The 17,777-nt window shown below is 41.8% G+C and overlaps 1 protein-coding gene across 2 annotated transcripts; it reads right to left on the minus strand.

The window, feature by feature from the left end:
* Nucleotides 1-6,083: 6,083 nt before the first annotated feature.
* Nucleotides 6,084-17,407, minus strand: ube2d4 (ubiquitin-conjugating enzyme E2D 4 (putative)). Of its 2 annotated transcripts, none has more exons than XM_036979778.2 (7): nucleotides 17,330-17,407; nucleotides 11,087-11,150; nucleotides 10,831-10,862; nucleotides 10,645-10,722; nucleotides 10,441-10,546; nucleotides 9,171-9,264; nucleotides 6,084-8,945 (listed from the first exon to the last, which is right to left on the minus strand). In XM_036979778.2, the coding sequence occupies exons 1-7, from the start codon at nucleotides 17,390-17,392 to the stop codon at nucleotides 8,900-8,902; spliced, it is 483 nt and encodes a 160-aa protein (XP_036835673.1). In that variant the 5' UTR covers nucleotides 17,393-17,407; the 3' UTR covers nucleotides 6,084-8,899. The 2 variants fall into 2 exon arrangements, with proteins under 2 accessions (XP_036835673.1, XP_021461693.1); XM_021606018.3 differs by having other exon boundaries at nucleotides 17,107-17,390.
* Between the last annotated feature and the right edge of the window lie 370 nt (nucleotides 17,408-17,777).

The raw sequence follows: 17,777 nt of genomic DNA on the forward strand, positions 1-17,777 counted from the left end.
TGCCACTGAAAAACATCCCCACAGCATGATGCTGCCACCACCATGCTTCACTGTAGGGATGCTGCCAGGTTTCCTCCAGATGTGACGCTTGGCATTCAGGTCATCAGACCGGAGACAATCTGAAACCTTTTGTCCAAAAATTATACAGAAAAGCTAATTCATGCTTGTATCACTTCTAGATTAGACTACTGCAATGCTGTGCTCTCTGGCTAGCCAGATAAAGCACTAAATAAACTTCAGTTAGTGCTAAACATAGCTGTTAAGGCTAGGGCTTATTTCAAGGTTTTACTGCTAAACTACAAAGCATTACATGGGCTTTTCCCTACCTATCGCTCCGATTTGGTCCTGCCGTGCATACCTACACGTACGCTACGGTAACAAGACGCAGGCCTCCTTATTGTCCTTTGAATTTCTAAGCAAACAGCTGGAGTCAGGGGTTTAGAGCTCAATTTTTATGGAATGGTCTGCCTATCCATGTGAGAGACGCAGACTCGGTCTCAACCTTTAAGTCTTTATTGAAGACTCATCTCTTCAGTAGATCCTATGATTGAGTGTAGTCTGGCCCAGGGGTGCGAAGGTGAACAGCAAGGCGCTGGAGCGACAACTCGCCCTGGCTGTCTCTGCCTGGCCAGCTCCTCTCCACTGTGAATCTCTGCCTCTGACCCAATAATGGGGGCTGAGTCACTGGCTTACTAGTGCTCTTCCATGCCATCCCTAAGAGGGATTCATCAATTCAGTAGGTTGAGTCACAGACGTGATCTTCCTGTCTGGTTTTGCGGTCCCTCTGGCTTGTGCTGTGGAGGAGATCATTGTGGGCTTACTCAGCCTTGTCTCAGGGTAGTAAGTTGGTGGTCTGTTGATATCGCTCTAGTTGTGTGGGGGCTGTGCTTTGGCAAAGTGGGTGGGGTTACATCCTGCCTGGTTGGCCCTGTCCAGGGGTATCGTCAGAAGGGGCCACAGTGTCCCCCGACCCCCCATCTCAGCCTCCAGTATCTATGCTGCAATAGTCTATGTGCTGCAGTCAGTCTGTTATATCTGGTGTCCTGTGTGAATTTAAGTATGCTCCCTCTAATTCTCTCTCTCTCTCATCCTCCTCCTCCTCCCTCCCCTCCCAGAGGATCTGAACCCTGGGACAATGCCTCAGGACTACCTGGTCTGATGAATCCTGGCTGTCCCCAGTCCACCTGGTAGTGCTGCTGCTCCATTTTCAACTGTTCTGCCTGCGGCTATGGAACCCTGATCTGTTCACCGGACGTGCTACCAGGTCCCTGACCTGCTGTTTTCAACTCCCTCTCTCTCCATACTGCACCTGCTGTCTCGACCTCTGAATGCTTGGCTATGAAAAGCCAACTGACATTTACTCCTGAGGTACTTACCTGTTGCACAATCTACAACCCTGCTGGTCATCTTTGAACGTTTGATCATTTTTAAGAACAATCAAGCCTTAATGGCCACATACTCTTAAAATCTCCACCTGGCACAGCCAGAAGAGGACTGGCCACCCCTCAGAGCCTGGTTCCTCTCTAGGTTTCTTCCTAGGTTCCTGCCTTTCTAGGGAGTTTTTCCTAGCCACTGTGCTTCTACATCTGCATTGCTTGCTGTTTGGGGTTTTAGGCTGGGTTTCTGTGTAGCACTTTGTGACATCTACTGATGTAAAAAGGGCTTTATAAATACATTTGATTGATTGATTCTTGTTTCTCATGGTCTGAGAGTCCTTATGGTGCCTTTTGGCAAACTCCAAGCAGGCTGTCATGTGCCTTTAACTGAGTAGTGGCTTCCGTCTGGCCACTCTACCATAAAGGCCTGGTCGGTGGAGTGCTGCAGAGATGGGAAAAACTTCTGAGCTCTGCCTGAGTGATCATCGGGTTCTTGGTCAACCCCTACCAAGGTCCTTCTCCCCCGATTTCTCAGTTTGGCCGGGCAGCCAGCTCTAGGAAGTGGTCTTAGTGGTTCCAAACTTCTTCCATTTAAGAATGATGTGTGTTCTTGGGGTCCTTCAATGCTGCAGAAATGTTTTGGTGCCCTTTCCCAGATCTGTGCTTCGACACAATCCTGTTTTGGAGCTCTATGGACAATTCCATCGACATAATGACTTGGTTTTTGCTCTGACATGCACTGTCAACTGTGGGACCTTCTATAGACAGGTGTGTGCCTTTCCAAATAATGTCCAATCAATTGAATTTACCACAGGTGGACTTCAATCAAGTTGCAGCAACATCTCAAAGATAATCAATGGAAACTTTGAGTCTCATAGCGAAGGGTCTGAATACTTATTTACATAAGGTATTTCTGTAATTCCAATAATGTATTAAAACAACTGTTTTGCTTTGTCATTATGGGGGTATTGTGTGTAGATTGTGTGTAGATTGATGAGAACTGTTATTTAATAAATTGTCTAACACATACCAGAAAGCTGAGAGTAGGAGAAGGGAATTGGTCACTGAGGTCTGGTGGTGGAGGGACTGGAGGGGGCAAGCAGCAGGGTAGGGTCAGGCAGTGGTTAGATTCTACAAGCCAATATGTAAATATGTATCCCATGTTCAGTCTATTACAGTGTTTTGCATTGGGCGCTATAGAGGGGGGTGAAGTGTTGCTGGGTATGTACAACAGTCACAGTAGAGACCCTACTGAGTATTTCCCACCCCACTTTAGCTGAGACAGGTAGAAAAGTTCTCTACAAGCCCATAAGTATCCCATATACCATGTATTGCATTTGATTGAAAGGAGTGGGTGGAGTACTCTCTATTAAACCCATTGCCCAGCACAAGAGACCTATTTATGTTTTGAAGACTTAAAAGTGTATTTCTTTAAATATAGCGTACACAATAGCTTTCAACACACCAGTCTTTGTGTAAAGTTAAAAATAAATGCTGTATAAATAATACAATATTAAAATGTCAAACTTTCCATATTTTTTTTAAAATATGATTGCAATGCTGTGAAAAAAAAGTTGTACTGCAACAGAGCGCAAAAAAAAGTATTTTCCCAAAGTTTAGCATGTAGAGGGACTCTATTATTTTTTATCTGCGATCGAGCAGCCAGCATAAGATCCTGCTGCTGAGAGAACGGTAATCGATTTGCCACATCATGAAGAGAACATTCCAATCCTCCACTCTTCCCATTAGGGATGAAGACAAAATACAATGACTATGCGCCCTCTTCTGGAGGATTGAAGTAAATGTGGCCATAGGGACCAAGACAGACTGGACATCTTCTTCGTGTAGACGCTATGTTGCGTATTGCTGCCTTTCAGTTTGGAAAGTGCATTACATATTTGTTCACAAAAAAAAAGGCAAAAGGGAAATGGGGAAAAAAGGATACTGCACCTCCATCTACAATGTAGAAAACATTAGCAACACCTTCCTCATATTGTGTTGCACACCTTTTTGTCCTCAGAACAGCCTCAATTCATCAGGCATGGACTACAAAGTGTCGAAAGCGTTCCACAGGGATGCTGGCCCATGGAGACTTCAATGCTTCCCACAGTCATGTCAAGTTGGGTGGTGGACCATTCTTGATACACACGGGAAACTGTTGAGTGAAAAAAACAGCAGCATTGCAGTTCTTGACACACTCAAACCGGTGCGCCTGGCACCTACTACCATACCCCGTTCAAAGGCACTTACATATTTTATCTTGCCCATTCATCGTCTGAATGGCACACATACACAATCCATGTCGCAATTGTTTTAAGGCTAAAAAAATAATTATTTAACCTGTCTCCTCCCCTCCAACTACACTGATTGAAGTGGATTTAACAGGTGACATCAATAAGGGGTCATAGCTTTCACCTGGATTTACCTGGTCAGTTGATGTCATGGAAAGAGCAGGTTCTCCTAATGTTTTGTACACTCAGTGTATATTCCACTATCCCCAATACATCCCACCATACCTTCCCACTACTTTGGCCCCAACAGAACCTACTCCAGGCCATCAGCCTAGTAGGCTGAAACCCCTTCGCTCAAAACCAAACCACCTGTAGTTCTTCTGCACTAAAATCTCTGATACCCAAAAACATATCTGCTGCTGCAACCAATTCAATCTTCTGGGATTTCCTTTCCATCTGTGCTGTACAATTAATAACCATAGCAATAAACGGCAACAAGCCAATCTTACACAAACTGTTCAGGTCACTCTGTACTTGCCTACTTCTCACAGGGATCTTCTCAGGCTCCCTCACCCTTTGCCCACCATCCTATACTTTCCTTACTGCCTCAGCATGACACTTTCTGCACTGCCCTCATCCTGGAAATGTAAATCTGTCTTACTTGCACAGGACATTTCTGATCCCTAGCAACATGGTCACTCCCACAATTGAAACGCTCCACCTTTTCCAACAAAACAATACACTTCTCACACCTCGCAATCTCCCTCCTATGTACTGCTGCAACATAACTATGAACTCGGCACATGAAACACCATGGTGGGTTCGGAACAAAAGTTCTCACGGGATAACTTAAATACAGTGGAGGCTGCTGAGGGGAGGATGGCTCATAAGGTCTGGAATGGAGTCAATGGAATGGTATCAAACACGTCAAAGATGAGGTTTCCATGTGTTTGATACCATTCCATTGACTCCATTCCAGACATTATTATGAGCCGTCCTCCCAGCAGCCTCCAATGTTATATACCCTACCATGACTTTATCCAGCAAGCACATCAAAACACTGCAACAAAACTTAAAAGAACACAGGTTCTCCTCAGTCTCGCGCTCACCACCGCACCGGGTCAGCGTCGCACCAAAGGCAGGGATCCCCAACTTCAATTGATTCACCTTAACACTCAACCCCACCCTTCATCACTCCTTTCAGTGCTCTGCTCCGGAAAACAAAGCATAACACCACTTTCATCCCGAGTCTCGAAACATGCAGCGTCCTCTCCCACTGAGCAGCAGTTACGCAAAAACTCTACATAAGTCCATCTCTGGATACTTTGACTGAATTGACAGAACCCAACTCCTTCTTTACCCAGCCTGATACAACTAACAGATCGGCCATGAATCTTACTCCCACTGGGTCAGAGTCCTCTGACATTTTCCTGATCATTGGGGTGAGGTTCTCACCTGATAACACAGGTTATTTCTCCTCACTTTTGTCAGGATCAATTTCAAGATCACTATCCATCGACTGCTCAGAGCATTCAAGTTATATCCTGCACTTGTCTCAGCAAGGAGAAAGTACTTAGCTTGTCTATCAGTTGGTTTGGGTTCGGACCTCGTGCCGTTTTACCTGTCTTGCCTTTCTCGCCATCCTTCTCACTCGTTCCTACAACATGAATTCTATCTCTGAGTGGGACTTCTGGAAACTCAGTATCGCCCGCTGCTGCCATGCCACAGGTCAGCTAGCTCAATTAACTTAATGCCATGGCATTGTTGAATACTTGTTTCTGATTGGCTTGAATGGCATGCTAGAGTGCATTCTTTCCCAATAATGCATGGTATATTTGCGCGGTAGAATTAAATGGTTTTGAAAGAAAGTCATATTGAAAAGATTCACATTGTTGAATTTGATTTGCATAATGGCAAGAAAGGACTGATGGTTTGGTTAGCTAAATTAACAACTACTGTAGGTATCTAGTAAACTTGCTAACTAATTCAGTGGATGTTTAACACATTTCTAGTGGCAAATGTGTTAAATTATAGGCATCGTAAAAAAGGCATAATCAACTCTATGCATTCTCTGGAAAATGCAACTCCATGGAAGGTCAGTTCTACATCATTCATTGTTTTCCATAGAACACAAAGCACATTTGTCTTCATACTGTTTGTGTTTCGTGAAATCCACTGACTTGTCTCTGAAATAATTGACAATTCAACATGGCCTTCAGCTGGTTGTCTCTTTGGCCATACTCTTTCTTAACCGTCTTGTCTGCACAGTATAGGCAACCATGGAGTAGAAACCTGAACTTCTTAATCTCTGATATTTCATTATTTGTTACAAAGTTGATAAAACCCTGACAACAGCCCGTCAGACCAGACATGGATAAAAAAATATACACTGAAAACTACACAGATGAGGTAATGTATATTTTACAATAGTTTTAGATGAGTCAAGAAATGAGTAATGGAATTAATTGCAGAAACATAAAACAAAAAGGAGTTTTATTTTTTTAATTGACAACCCAATTGTTATTTTCTGTCATGTGTGTATGCAAGGGGAGATAATTTGTTATGGGGATGGGAAGTCTTAATGACATACCTAGAAAATCGAGATGCATTTATTTATGAAGGCTGGTCCTGAATTTCAAGTTAGCAAGGCTGTACATTAAAAAAATTAGTTGTGACATTTACATATCAATTGCAAGTCTCTAGTGATAAAATTAAATTGATTTCCCTTTAGGGGAAACTAGCCCTGATAGCAATTTACAGTATCTATACACAAAATGATGGTTAAGGCTAAGATTTTGTCAGAGGTGTCAGGCAAATGAACTGTAAAGAAATCCCTGATATCTGACAAATGGTTGTGAAAATGTTCTCCAGAGTGCAAAGCATGCCAAGCTGCCTATCATGACCTCCATTAAGAACCCATTGGACCAATGAGATCATTCAGTTTGTATCTCTTTGGATCAAACCAGGATGTCATACTGAAAGAAACATTTGATGGATTGAGGCTGACTGCGTACAAAACGGACAACTGGAAGACAGATTACAAAACTAAATAACCAAACAAAGCCATATATGGCGCAAAATCAAGCAAGCTGAAGAAATACGTTTTGTCCAGTGGCATTACTCACTGCCTCAGTCTTTTTAAGAAATGGTTTGACTGCCAGATGATTGACTGTAGTCAGTGGATATTCAATTCGTTGCTGCTAAATTGTAGAGCAATTGTGAAAAAGCAGTGTGTCAAAATCATAGCCTCATGACCAATTCTAAATGTAATTCATAATGACAGTATGCATCGGGCTCCTAAATCAAAACCAGGCTACAGTATAGTGTAGACTAGAGTACAACCTCTTTTCCACCCCAATCAGCCTAAATGATCTTTCACTAAATCCATTAAGCGTTTCGATGACCAAATTTCTCATATCCCCCCCCCACACTTTTTATTCCCTTTCCATGGCAACAGACAATTTATAGCTCAAGACAGATGCATTCTAACTAGTCCAGCACCTCCACTGGATTATGTTTACTTCAAATGTGATATTACTAATGCAAGATTAATCACAACGGTGGTCATTTTAGTGACAAAAAAAACTACAATCAAGCTTGCAGAATACTAGGTTACAAATGTATTGCCTATGTGCACTATTGTGGACCCTCTAAAAATAAAGAGAAAGTAAAGTTCCAATGATAAGAACAAAATCTCAAGACATGTGCTAAAACAAATATGCAGCTGGCATGACCCAGGTTACAGCTCATGTTAAGATGTAAAAGGCATGGGAAACATGTGAAACACCTAATGAAACTTCACAATAAACAAAAGATGAAAAAGTTACTCACTTGAACAAAAAACTACATGTTCATTCATAGATCTGCAACAGTTGTCATTAAAGAACGTATTTTCAAGCTCCCATCTAAATTAAAAATGACTCCAGTTTTAACCAATGGCATATTCAAAGCAATAGCATGTATGAACAAAAACAGTTTGAAAACATTCACATCATTGTGTTGTACAGTAAAACAATATGTGATAACGGCGAGAAGTTGAGTAGGGAAAGCTAATGAATGACCCATGTCAGATAAAGTCTCCAAAGACAACTTCTGGATTAAAGCAGCATGTCAGTGTGCAACACAGATCTGGTCATTTTCATCACATCACAGGTCACTACAGTGCCCTTTCAGACAGGTGAGTTCAATATATACCTGAGCTACTGTATTTACAGGGTTGCACTAACGCCAGCCTCATGAACCATCCCAATCTCACAAGTTTACATTCTGTTACGCTATGCGTGTACTCAACTGTATGGCTGGGAGTAGTTAAACTCAAGAGATGAGCTTTACCAGGGTTTAAGTGCTACCTTACAGTAGGATTTTATGAAGTAAGATGCTAGCCCTGGATGGATCTAGGACAAGAAGCAGGGACATAGACGACACAGGTGAGAAACGTGGTAGAGGTTCCAGAACTTTCTCCCTGGTCTCTTGCCCATGAGCACAAATGCCAGTCCAACCCAGGTCAGCTCACCTTGATAGCACCTCTCCAAGGACCACCTGTCACTGCATTTGGGACATTTCCAAATACATTGACGGATAAAATTAATTGGCTCAGGGGGATACAGAATGACTGTCTGAATCGTCTCACATTATGTCCGGGTGTGAGAGTTTGGGTAGAACCATCTCCAGAGTCTTAGTGAGCCATTGAACCACGCTGCTGCATATAGCCATGCACCTTTGTGCTGAGCACTCCAACTCAATTGCACTTCTAACGTCTGAGAGGAGGTTGTTACAATAATACAGCAAGGCCACGGAATACATAAACATACAGTAATACAAGACATTCAGAGGGGCAAAGAAAGTACCTTTGAAAGGAGTGCGAACCAAGCTGCTAACTAGTCCCCTCCAAATTCAAAACCCAATGTTTCAGCATTCAGTAGAATAACACAATGATATCATTATAATAACAAGTGATCATAAGAATATGAATAGTAACACTGATAATAATAGTCACAATAGAAGTAGTAATAGTTAAAGTCAGGGTGTGGTCTGGACTATGGGGAGGTTCCAGTATTCCATAAGGGAGTGCTTTCAGGAGTCCCTTAGGCCTTGCTCAGCTGATCCATACAAGTCATGAAGAATGGCACATGGCAGCAGCTCGGCACTTAGCAGCCAGGTTGCACTGTCCCTTATTTTATCGCTTCCTTCTCCAACCAGAGTGTGTAGTTATGTTTCCCCTCTTGTTCGTTTGCCTTGTGTTAATATTAAACATGTGTTTCTTCTTTTAGTGTTTTCATTTCACAGGCATTCTCACATTGCATACTTCTGTGTCCATTCTCTTGCTAGTCTGTTGTACCTGTAAAACAAAATGGAAGGTTTGCGCTATACCTGAAAAACAGAACTAGCACACTGGTATTCTAGACCTTCACCAGGGTTGACAAACATTGGTATCAAATGAAGGTCTATTGACAAATGTTGGCATTAAAATATACATTTAACTGTTTGAGGAGTAGGCCCTATTCAGGAATACCAGTATGCTGGAGTTTCAAAGCAAAGGAATCAAACACTATGGCACACTCACTTTTCCCTGTCAGCTTTGTAGGTGTGTGCAATCTCTGGTACAAGAGGGTCATCTGGGTTCGGATCGCAAAGCAGAGAGCAGATTGACAAGAGAACTAAAAAAGAATTGACAAGAAAATCATCAAAATTCAATAACTACATCTGAAACCCCTCACCCTGCAGACCCCCACGCACACAACATGTCAATAAAATGTTTATTTTAAATATTTTATTATGCAAAAAGGAGGCCAAATGCTTCTGTAACAGCTCTTAACCATGCATTTTATTTAGGGGAACTAAGAGCCTTGAATACATCTACACACAGCTTTCATCCATATTGCTATGACAGCTGTTGTGTTGACCGACCACCTCTTCACCGGAGACAAAGTGGCACATGATAACGATTTCCCTTCAAGTCTAAGAACAATATATTTACTATTCTGACAACCATTTGAAGTAGAAAATAACAATGGATTGCTGAATTTGAACTAATTGTCTTGTACATTATACCATACACACCCATATACGGTACATTCATGATACACACATCACAACTGCTGCTGCCAGACTTATTACTATTACTAAATACTGCACAATTTAAACACTGGCCCTCCAAAAACCCCTTCCCAAAACACATAAATATTAGATTATAAATTGTGCCTTCCTGTACTATACTTATGCACAACAAAAAAAAGTGATTCTACTGAGCCATATACTTTATATTCGTATTCTTATGTTTTATTATTTCTTATTGTTGCATTGTCGAGAAGGAACCTGCAAGTAAACATTTTGTTGGATGGTGTATACCATGTGTATCCTTTACATTCAAATAATACAACTTAAATACCTGGAGAGACATTGACTAGGTCAAACAATTGTTTCTTAAAATGGTAAACCTTGTAAACAAACCAACTAAATGTGTAAACCTACAGTTCTAAAATTAGCATGTTTGGAGAGATATGCTGTCTCTGTCCTTAAATCAATGCTAACATTTGAAAAGGTCCTATGCATTATATTTAAATATATTTTCCCTCATCATAATAAGTTATATTGAAGTAATCCCTGGAAATATTTAATTCCAACTTCATGTCAGATCCTATAGACTAGAGCTGGGCGATATGGACAGAAGTCCATGATAAATTGACAGAATTTTCACAATAACGATAAATTGAACAATACGTTTATAGTATGCATCGATATCAGTAAAATGTCTGAAATAATTGGTTTGATCGGTATCAATTTTCTATTCATCATCCCAGCTCTACTATAGACAAACATTCATAGGGGCTTACCTTTTGATACAGTGAGTGCAGGCGACCATTGAGATCTCAATATATCCAGACAAATGCTTCCATTACTGTTGATATTGGGGTGGTAGATCTTTGTCGTGAACGCAACCTGCAATTGAATTGAAACATTTTATCAACCAGCACATACTGCTAGCACTATGAATTGTTTCCTAATGTAAACTGATCTTATGTGCTTTTAAAACTCACCTTTGGTGGTTTGAAGGGGTAATCTGTAGGGAAGTGTATAGTCAAAAAGAACACCCCTCCCTGATAAGGACTGTCATTCTAAAAGAATAGAAGAAAAACATGTTTAGAAGGAGAAGAATACCCATAAAAGCTTAATTGTTGCTAAGCTATATGTTAATAAGAGAAAAGGGAAATTAAATCACATACCGGACCCATTATTGTCGCCTGCCAGTGAAACACTAAATACAATTTCAAATGGGTTACAATTAGTACAGAACAATGCAATGTCATAGCCTAGCCCATTGCATGGGTCCCACTCAAAAGTTACCTAAATGTATGTATAGTGTAGGCGTGCATTTCACACTACTGAATGTCTAACAGACTGGCACAGACTGTTTTTAAAAACATGACAAATATGTCCTTCATGTGATCAATATATAGGATTTATCCCATAGTTACTTACAATCATCTCCAACTGGTCCCGCTGAGCACTGTGCAGGCGGATCCCTCTGCAAATCTGTCAGTTCCTAAAGAGATTAACAATAATAGATCAATAACATTTTTGAGTCCACTTCTAGCTGATGTGGCAGATAAGGAAAACAATTCTGTCATGGATATACCTGTCTCATATGTTACAGATATACAGTACCAGTCAAAGTATGGACACACATACTCATTCTAGGGTTTAGGGTTGCACATTTTGGGGAATATTCAGAGGTGGAAACTTAATACCATTTAAATATAGATGTTTTTTGCATTGGATATATTTACCATATCATATGGAGACAAATGCAAATGATTAAATCCTTCCAATAGAAAAAAAATAACTATTTAGTTATGAATTGGACTTTGAGTTGAGTTGACTTTTCACATGGGATGATTTCACTGAACAAAAGAAAGGGAATATTGAATGATCCCCAATGATCCATCGCATCTCCCAAAAACATTTTCAACATACATCTGTAAAATTATATAGTCTAGAAACTAAAGCTTTGGTTGTCTTCCTCTCAGGCTTCCATGTCTTCTCCCTGGACCTACTCAATGTCCACCTCTTGAACATCAGACTCTGAGGCCTCGTCTTCACTGTCACTTTCCAACCTTGTTGAGGATGGCTCAGTCAGGCTCAAAAAGCCTCAAATTTGCCCGGATGGCCACCAATTTTTCAAGCCTTGTATTGGTCAGCCTGTTGCGTGCTTTGTTGTGCTGTCTCTGCCTGGCCGGTTCCCCTCTTTCCACTGTGATTCTCTGCCTCTAACCCTATTACAGGGGCTGAGTCACTGGCTTACTGGGGCTCTTTCATACCGTCCCTGGGAGGGGTGCGTCACTTGAGTGGGTTGAGTCACTGATGTGATCTTCCTGTCTGGGTTGGCACCCCCCCCTTGGGTTGTGCCGTGGCGGAGATCTTTGTGGGCTATACTCGGCCTTGTCTCAGGATGGTAAGTTGGTGGTTGAAGATATCCCTCTAGTCGTGTGGGGGCTGTGCTTTGGCAAAGTGGGTGTGGTTATATCCTTCCTGTTTGGCCCTGTCCGGGGGTGTCCTCTGATGGGGCCACAGTGTCTCCTGACCCCTCCTGTCTCAGCCTCCAGTATTTATGCTGCAGTAGTTTATGTCGGGGGGCTAGGGTCAGTTTGTTATATCTGGAGTACTTCTCCTGTCCTATTCGGTGTCCTGTGTGAATTTAAGTGTGCTCTCTCTAATTCTCTCTCTCTCGGAGGACCTGAGCCCTAGGACCATGCCTCAGGACTACCTGACATGATGACTCCTTACTGTCCCCAGTCCTCCTGGCCGTGCTGCTGCTCCAGTTTCAACTGTTCTGCCTTATTATTATTGGACCATGCTGGTCATTTATGAACATTTGAACATCTTGGCCATGTTCTGTTATAATCTCCACCCAGCACAGCCAGAAGAGGACTGGCCACCCCACATAGCCTGGTTCCTCTAGGTTTCTTCCTAGGTTTTGGCCTTTCTAGGGAGTTTTTCCTAGCCACCGTGCTTCTACACCTGCATTGCTTGCTGTTTGGGGTTTTAGGCTGGGTTTCTGTACAGCACTTTGAGATATCAGCTGATGTACGAAGGGCTATATAAATACATTTGATTTGATGTGTGTGTTCCCAAACAAGGAGCAGTTGCGCTCTGAGGCGGCTGATGTTGGTGGGATTTGGAGGATGATGGAGGCAACAGGGGAAAGAGCCTCAGATCCACAAAGTCCCTTCCACCAGGTGGCTGATGAGATATATTGGCACGACTGCCATTTGCATCTCCATCCCAAAGCCCTTGCTTGGAAGTGTAATTCACCAGACTGCCAAGAACCTTGCCCTCATTCAGGCCAAGGAGGCGAGACACGGTAGTGATGACACCATAGGCCTTGTTGATCTCTGCACCAGACAGAATGCTCTTGCCAGCATACTTGGGATCCAACATGTACGCAGAGGCGTGTATGGGCTTCAGGCAGAAGTCTTCACGCTTTTTGATGTATTTTGGAACTGCCGTTTCCTCCGCTTGGAGTAACAGTGAAGTGGGCAGGGCCGTATGGATTTCTTCTCTTACATCTGCAAGCAGAGTCTGAACATCTGATAGGATGGCATTGTCTCCCTCAATCCATGCAATGGCTACTGCTTTTGGTTTCAGGAGTTTCAGGCTGCTTACCACTCTTTCCCCAAATACATCATCCAGGAGGAACATGAAGGCTGCTTGGTCTAAAGCGGAGGAGTCCTACCCTCACATCACACCCATTGGCTGTGCTGCTCATGCATTGAATCTGCACCTCCGTGGCCAACCATTGTTCCTGTTCCCAAGAAAGCTAAGGTAACTGAACTAAATGACTATTGCCCCGTAGCACTCACTTCTGTTATCATGAAGTGCTTTGATAGACTAGTCAAGGATCATATCACGCCCACCCTACCTGATACCCTAAGGCCCAATCCAAATTTGCTTACCACCCCAATAGGTCCACAGACAATGCAATCGCCATCACACTGGACAAGAGGAATACCTATGTTAAAATGATGTTCATTGACTATAGCTCAGCATTTAACACCATATAGTACTCTCCAAACTTGTCATTAAGCTTGAGACCCCGGGTTTCGACCCCGCCCTGTGCAAGTGGATCCTGGACTTTCTGATTGGCCGCCTCCAGGTGGTGAAGGTAGGAAACAACAACTCCACCCTGCAGATCCTCAACACCGGGGCCCCACAAGGGTGCGTTCTCAGCCCCAAGTTTGGCTTGTCACCTAAAAACACTCAAACTTCTACAGATGCACAATCAAGAGCATCCTGTCGGGCTGCATCACCGCCTGGTACGTCAACTGCACCGCCCTCAACCGCAAGGCTCTCCAGAGGGTAGTGTGGTCTGCACAACACAATCACCGGGGGCAAACTACCTGCCCCCCCAGGACACCTACAGCACTCGATGTCACAGGAAGGTCAAAAAGATCAAGGTCAACAACCACCCGAGCCACTGCCTATTCACCCCGCTATCATCCAGAAGGCGAGGTCAGTACAGGTGCATCAAAGCTGGAACCGAGAAACTGAAAAACAGCTTCTATCTCAAGGCCATCAGACTGTAAAACAGCCATCACTAACATAGAGGCTGCTGCAACATAGACTCATCTCTGGCCACTTTAATAAATTGACTTAATAAAGGTATCACTAGTCACACATTTTCACGTTTGGATGAAAAGCGTGCCCAGCGTCAACTGCCTGCTACTCAGTCCCAGTGACTAATATATGCATATTATTAGTAGATTTGGATAGAAAACACTCTGAAGTTTCTAAAACTGTTTGAATGATGTCTGTGAGTATAACAGAACTCATATGGCAGGTGAAAACCTGAGAAAAATCCAACCAGGAAGTAGGTTTTCAAAGCTTTGGCCTATCGAAAACAGAGTCTATGGGGTCAAATTGCACTTCCTAAGGCTTCCACTAGATGTCAACCGTCTTTAGAAACTTGTTTGAGGCTTCTACTGTAAAGGAGGGGCTCATAAGGGCTCTTTGAGTCGGTGGTTTGGCAGAGTGCCACGAGCTCATGACACGCGGTCATGTGAGAGGTAGCTCTCATTCCATTGCTTTTCTACAGACAAAGGAATTCTCCGGTTGGAACATTATTAAAGACTTATGTTAAAAACATCCTAAAGATTGATTCTATACTTCATGTCTGGACCTAGTGCTCGCGCCTCATGAAGATGGATTACTAGGCTGAATGCGCAAACAACAAGGAGGAATTTGGACATAAATTATGAACTTTATCGAACAAATCAAACATTTATTGTGGAACTGGGATTCCTGGGAGTGCATTCTGATGAAGATCAAAGGTAAGTGAATATTTATAATGCTATTTCTGACTTCTGTTGACTCCAACATGGCGGATATCTCTTTGGCTTGATTTGTCGTCTGAGCGCCGTACTCAGATTATTGCATGGTGTGCTTTTTCTGTAAAGTTTTTTTGAAATCTGACACAGCGGTTGCATTAAGGAGAAAAATATCTTTAACTCTGTGAATAACACTTGTATCTTTAATCAATGTTTATTATGAGTATTTCTGGAAATTGATGTGGCTCTGCAAAAATCACCGGATGTAACGCACCAATGTAAACTGAGATTTTTGGATATAAATATGCACTTTTACGAACAAAACATACATGTATTGTGTAACATGATGTCCTATGAGTGTCATCTGATGAAGATCATCAAAGGTTAGTGATTCATTTTATCTATATTTGTGCTATTCGTGACTCCCATCTTTGGCTGGAAAAATGGCTGTGTTTTGTGACTTCGCTCTGACCTAACAATCATATGTTGTGCTTTCGCTGTAAAGCCTTTTTGAAATCGGACACGATGGGTAGATTAACAAGAAGTTTTTTTCATTTGGTGTATTGCACTTGTGTGAAAGTTACATATTTCTAAAAAATATTTTTGAATTTCGCTCGCTGCCTTTTCAGCGGAATGTTGTCGAGGGGTGCCGCTAGCGGAACCCCTGGCCATAAGAATGTAACACTTTTTTGGTTACTACATGATTCCATATGTGTTATTTCATAGTTTTGATGTCTTCACTATTATTCTACAATGTATAAAATAGTAAGAATAAAGAAAAACCCTGGAATAAGTAGTTGTCCAAACTATTGACAAGTACCGTATATTTTTTCTAAGCAGGCTGCTGTTGTCTCTGCAATTCTGCATATCTTGGAAAAAACTTGGCATAGGTAGTCACATCTGGGTTGAGTTCACTGGGTCGTATTATTGGACTGGTAGTCCATACCCGTTTCAGTCTGTTCTCTTCTGTTTGTTTTCTAGTGAATACGACCCTGATTCAGACACAGTCACACACTGACTGAGGAAACTGATGTGGAAAATTATTCAGATATTGTGAAATAGGCTACACCACATCGTTTGACAACGGTTGTCTGGTTGAAAGATGTAACAGCCAAATTAACTATCAAAGCCTCTTCTCAAATTTGAAATTTAGGCTAACATGACCAATTACTATACAGGCCCTCTCTGTACCATACTGTGAAGTGATGATAATGTTACACCCTACAAATGGTATTACTTTTATTACAGTGAGAATAGAGACAAAATTAAAACAGACCACTGTTTCAATTGTTCGCCAAATTCACAAAACTAAATATCCCTACTAATGAAAAGTTTCATTACAGTGAGAATACAAACAAAATAAAAACAGCCCACTGCTGTTTCAATTGTTCACCAAAGTCACATATGTTAGCAGTTATGGTGTTTACTAGCAGTGTACCATTTGAGTTTATATGGAATGACATCACTGTTATTGTTCTACAGCAATCAGTACACTAGTTAGTTAACTATTTATGCAAACGCTGTCCATTCTGTTATAAATACACTTGCTTGCCCCAGTGCCCCATTTGCCATTCCATATATGGCAACATTGACATTGGGGTTCAGTATTTGGCAACCTGCAAACAGCTGTCATATGTCACGCGTGCGCATTAGTTTCCAGCACACTCATTCATGATGGAGCAAAGATGGCAAAAGATAGCTACCGCTAGCTAGCATTAGCAACCTAGCCCCAAATTGTACTCTTGCCGGGTTCGTCTGACAAATAAATGACTAGCTAACTAGTGATTTAAAAAATAACAAAAACACGCTAAATGTAGTCATATTACTTGTACACCAACCAAATGCAATTGGTACAGGCCCCTTAGATAATACAAACGTTAACTAGATGGGAGGACCGCTAACCTGCAAAAAAAAATACTGTCCTGCTAAGCTAACGTTAGCAAGCTAACAGCTTACAATGCATGCAATGCGTCAATTGCAAAGGGCCACCATTGGTTACTCGTCTTTGTCTATATGTGAAGTATTCAAGGGGAGCACAAATAAGTGTGTGTTACATGAAATGTGGAGAACTATAACGTTTCTGATTGTAAGAATAACTATTTAGTTGACTAACGTTTCCGTTAGTTGCAACGCAGGATGACAGGAAGAAATAAGCAAACAATAACAAACACTCACCTTTTGAATTCTTTTCAACGCCATTGCTCGTTTAATTAGATATGTCTCTCTAATACACTGCCACAGATAATTTGGGTTAAATTACGATGTTTTTCAAACCAGTTACTTTATGTATATAAATAATGTAACTATCGTGGGATCTTTCGAATATAACTGTAGTTTCCACGGTAGAAGGTTGGCTAGCTTTCTCATCCACTGAGGTATAATATAAGAACGTTCTCACCCCCTCTCTCCTTCCACTGCTGCTGGAGAGGAGTTCCGGAATATCGCGAGACGAGAAATGCATTGGACAGCTGACCCTAACCAGACAGGAAGAGGCGAAACGAGAGGGATAACAGGGCCCAGATAGCATAATGTTAGCAGTGTGGTTAGGTTTATGTTTAAAATCACATTTTAAGAAGATACATTGTAGAAATATGCGTGTTTTATGACTTTGTGGCTGTAATAACTAGTGACGACTAGGCACAACGCCGATATAGTGTTTTTTTTCTCAAGGTTGGCGGGATAAATACTTAAATAGGTACACTCTTTACAACCTAATCATTACAAAACGTCTGTTTGATCAAATAAGCTAGTCAATGTTTTGTTAACCAAATTAAACACTCATTGACCTCCATACAAAAACGTAGGTACCTTTCGGTCTTACATTCTCCCGACTGCCGTTCCATTTT

Source organism: Oncorhynchus mykiss, chromosome 6 (genome assembly GCF_057628025.1).
Source record: "Oncorhynchus mykiss isolate SJ-2025 chromosome 6, ASM5762802v1, whole genome shotgun sequence".
In the NCBI taxonomy this organism is placed as follows: domain Eukaryota; kingdom Metazoa; phylum Chordata; class Actinopteri; order Salmoniformes; family Salmonidae; genus Oncorhynchus; species Oncorhynchus mykiss.

What these genes read in the sequence shown, in the direction of transcription:
- ube2d4 (XM_036979778.2), bottom strand. Translation starts at nt 17,392, where the DNA reads ATGCATTTCTCGTCTCGCGATATTCCGGAACTCCTCTCCAGCAGCAGT. An exon ending in ACCCCTTCAAACCACCAAAG is followed by an intron (nt 10,547 to 10,644) that starts GTGAGTTTTAAA and finishes ATTCAATTGCAG; the next exon opens with GTTGCGTTCACGACAAAGAT. An exon ending in TACAAAGCTGACAGGGAAAA is followed by an intron (nt 8,946 to 9,170) that starts GTGAGTGTGCCA and finishes TTTGTTTTACAG; the next exon opens with GTACAACAGACTAGCAAGAG.